Below are 2,995 nucleotides of genomic sequence, written 5' to 3'. Positions count from 1 at the left end.
AAAAAAAAAAACTTGTGAATTAGCATAAAATAACCCCTTATCACAAAGGAGCCCAAACTAAGGAGGCACCAACTAAGGCTGAAACAAACTGAGCATTCTTATTCTCAGCACCTGCGCCTGGCCTGGCCCAGGGTGACATGCAGGGGCTTTGAGCCCACTACGCGGCCATTCATCTCATCCACTGCTTTGGTAGCCTCTTCAAAAGAGGAAAAGCAGACCACACCAAATCCTTTGCCTTGCCCCACTTCCATCATCACTTTGGCCCGACTAATTGACCCAAAGGAAGAAAATTCCTCCTTCAGTTTTTCATCATTGATTGTCTCATCCAAGTTCTTAATATAGATAGGTACCCCTGGGGGCCGACTTTTTTCTTTTAACCTCAGCCGTTCAAATCTCCGCCTCAACTCAGCCAGGCGTTCAATTTTCTTCTGTGCTCGCCCTACATAGAGGACTTTTCCATCGATGGACTTTCCATGCAAGTCTAGCACAGCCTTTTGGGCAGCCTCGTGTGTCTCATATCTCACAAATCCAAAGCCTTTAGATTTCCCACTGGCATCTCTTATTACTTTAACACTCTCAGTTGGCCCATATTCACAGAAAAGTTCCTTCAGTTTTTCGTCATCTATGTCGTCTCCAATGTTTTTAACGAAAACATTGGTGAATGTTGCTCTATCCCTGGTTCTGACCTCAGCCGCCCGCTCTTCTGGGAATTTGAATCTGCCAACATACACCTGGCGGTTGTTGAGCCGCACTCCATTCATGTGCCAGATGGCTCTATTGGCAGCGGCCAGGCTGTCAAAGTGCACATAGGCATAACCCTTAGAGCCGTTGTCATCGCATACGACTTTGCAGGATAGAATGTTTCCAAAAGCAGAAAATAAGTAAAACAGGGCCCTATTGTCTATGGATTTGTCCAGGTTTTTGATGAATATATTTCCCACTCCAGACTTTCTTAAGCGGTCATCTGGCTGAGACCACATAAGGCGGAATGGTTTTCCATTAATCAAATCAAAATTCATGGTGTTCAAGGCCCACTCTGCATCCGCGGGAAAGCGGAAGTTAACATAGCCATAGCCCAGGGGGCTGCGGGTCACCGGATCACGGCAGATTCGGGTGAATCGCAGAGGGCCAGCAGGCCTGAACTTCTTATAGAGCATGTCCTCGGTGACATCTGGGTCCAAGTCACCCACGTACAGAGCGGCCTTGAGATACTTCTTTTTCTTGCCAGCAGGATTAGGCTCCCCGCTCCCCATCTCTCTGAGCACTGGGAGGAGGTTCTCTTTGAAGAGAAAAAAGGCTGCTTTCTCTAAGCTATGGGCCAAACAGCTGTTCAGGAACAGAAAAAGCCAAGGCAGGCAAAAGGAAGCTAAAAGCAGACTCAGAATCACTGTCGAGGCTGAGAAAATGAAGTTCAGAAACAGCTGGTCAGCAGGCTCAGAACAAACACATCAGACAAAAAGGCGCCCCAAATACGAATCTATTCTCCCTGCGGGGACTTAAAATTGTCACCCGTTCAGATTTAAAATCAGTTTCAAAAGCCAGTACCGGAAACGTAATTTTCCTGTCCCCGTGAAATTGTGAGAAGCCACCAAGCAGCTGGCTGGTTCCCCACAACTAGCATTGCAGACAGAGGCCTCCCGACCCGTTTTCTGCATAAATATAGGCCTAGAGCTCCTGTTGGTTTAAAATGATATCAACAAGGGCAGGGACCGAGCGCGTATTCCTCCGCCGGCTGCCTGGCCAGTCTCGGGCTGGCTAGCCTTTCGCTAAGGCCTCTCCGCACTCAGCGTCTGCGAAAGGGTACACTAGACACTTGGTGCGATAAGACCGGCAGGCAGGCTGCAGGCAGCGGATAGGACACAGAGACAGACAGACAGACACACGCGCGGGGGATCGAAGACCGCCCAGATACCCAAGATGCCCACTGGGTACGGACCGAGTGAGGCGCGGTGATTTCAGCAGCCTGAGGCTCGAGGCAGGTCCGGAGAGACTGACTGGCAAACGCGCAGTGAGTGGGTCAGCTCTGACGCGAGGCGGGTCTGGCCAGATGCGGGGCGGAGTCAGCGAAGAAGGGCAGATGCGCGGCGGGCGGTCCCAGCGCAGACCGATGGGCTGGGGTTTCTCTCCGCAGGACAGTCCAACGGAGGGACCAAGAGCCAGTAGCAGTGATAGGGAGGGGGGACGGGCGGGGCGCGAGAAACCCGGAACCGTGCTAAGTAACTTCCCGCTTCCTCTATGCCAAGATTGAAAAACAGAAAGAAAGAGAGAGAAAGGGAGAGAGAGAGAGAAGGAGAGAAAGAAAATCTAAGATGGCTTTTAGATGTTTCTTATATTTTAAATGTTATTTATTATTTAAAATACTATATTTAAGCTGAACATCTAAAATCACATAAGAAGATGACGACCTGGGCAAAAATAATAAGTTTTAAAAAGCTAATTATCAATTTAATTTTAGCTTAGGGAAAAGGACAGGTTGCATACTTTCCTGAGTGCATTGGAAAGTCAAAGTTTACAACTGTCCTGGCTTCCCAATCCAGTGCTAAAGGATCACAGGGTCAAGTAGAACACAGGGTCATGTTGCCTTTGGCCTTTAGCCTTACTTTTTTAATCTCCAACATAATGGTAATGTTTTCCCCAGGTGGTAGGCAAAGAGATCTTTTCTCTGATCCCGTAATACTCAGGTTTTAATGATTGGAGAGCCATATAAGGGCTTTGATGGTGTTTAGTGCCACAAAACGTTGAAACTGTTGAGCTGCCGCGAAAATTACATTTACAAAATCTCAGTTAAAGAGATAAAAGCCACAGAACCAATACAAAATATATAATTAATATTTATAGATGAAATAAACATATTAAAATATATGCAGTTTACACAATCGTGAGTTTCAGCATGAGTTGTCAACTTGAAACCCTTGCAGGAAACAGTGCCATCAGAATGGACTCAACTCAGCGGTTTCTCAACAATATCTTTCTTCAGAGTATTTGAGAAACCCTT

The 2,995-nt window shown here is 47.2% G+C and overlaps 1 protein-coding gene across 1 annotated transcript; it reads right to left on the bottom strand.

Annotated features, from left to right (window-relative positions):
• Window positions 1-2: 2 nt before the first annotated feature.
• On the bottom strand, window positions 3-2,233 carry PABPC5 (poly(A) binding protein cytoplasmic 5). The gene is made up of 2 exons (XM_017862778.1): window positions 1,937-2,233; window positions 3-1,396 (listed from the first exon to the last, which is right to left on the bottom strand). The coding sequence occupies exon 2, from the start codon at window positions 1,251-1,253 to the stop codon at window positions 105-107; it is 1,149 nt and encodes a 382-aa protein (XP_017718267.1). The 5' UTR covers window positions 1,254-1,396; window positions 1,937-2,233; the 3' UTR covers window positions 3-104.
• Between the last annotated feature and the right edge of the window lie 762 nt (window positions 2,234-2,995).

The sequence above is a fragment of the Rhinopithecus bieti genome, unplaced genomic scaffold (assembly GCF_001698545.2).
Source record: "Rhinopithecus bieti isolate Rb0 unplaced genomic scaffold, ASM169854v2 scaffold_67015, whole genome shotgun sequence".
Classification (NCBI taxonomy): Eukaryota; Metazoa; Chordata; class Mammalia; order Primates; family Cercopithecidae; genus Rhinopithecus; species Rhinopithecus bieti.
The sequence above is the reverse complement of the archived record's forward strand: the minus strand, read 5'-3'. Positions and strand labels throughout refer to the sequence as shown.

Bases quoted from the DNA above. Each gene is read 5' to 3' on its own strand.
- PABPC5 (XM_017862778.1), bottom strand. From the start codon at position 1,253: ATGGGGAGCGGGGAGCCTAATCCTGCTGGCAAGAAAAAGAAGTATCTC.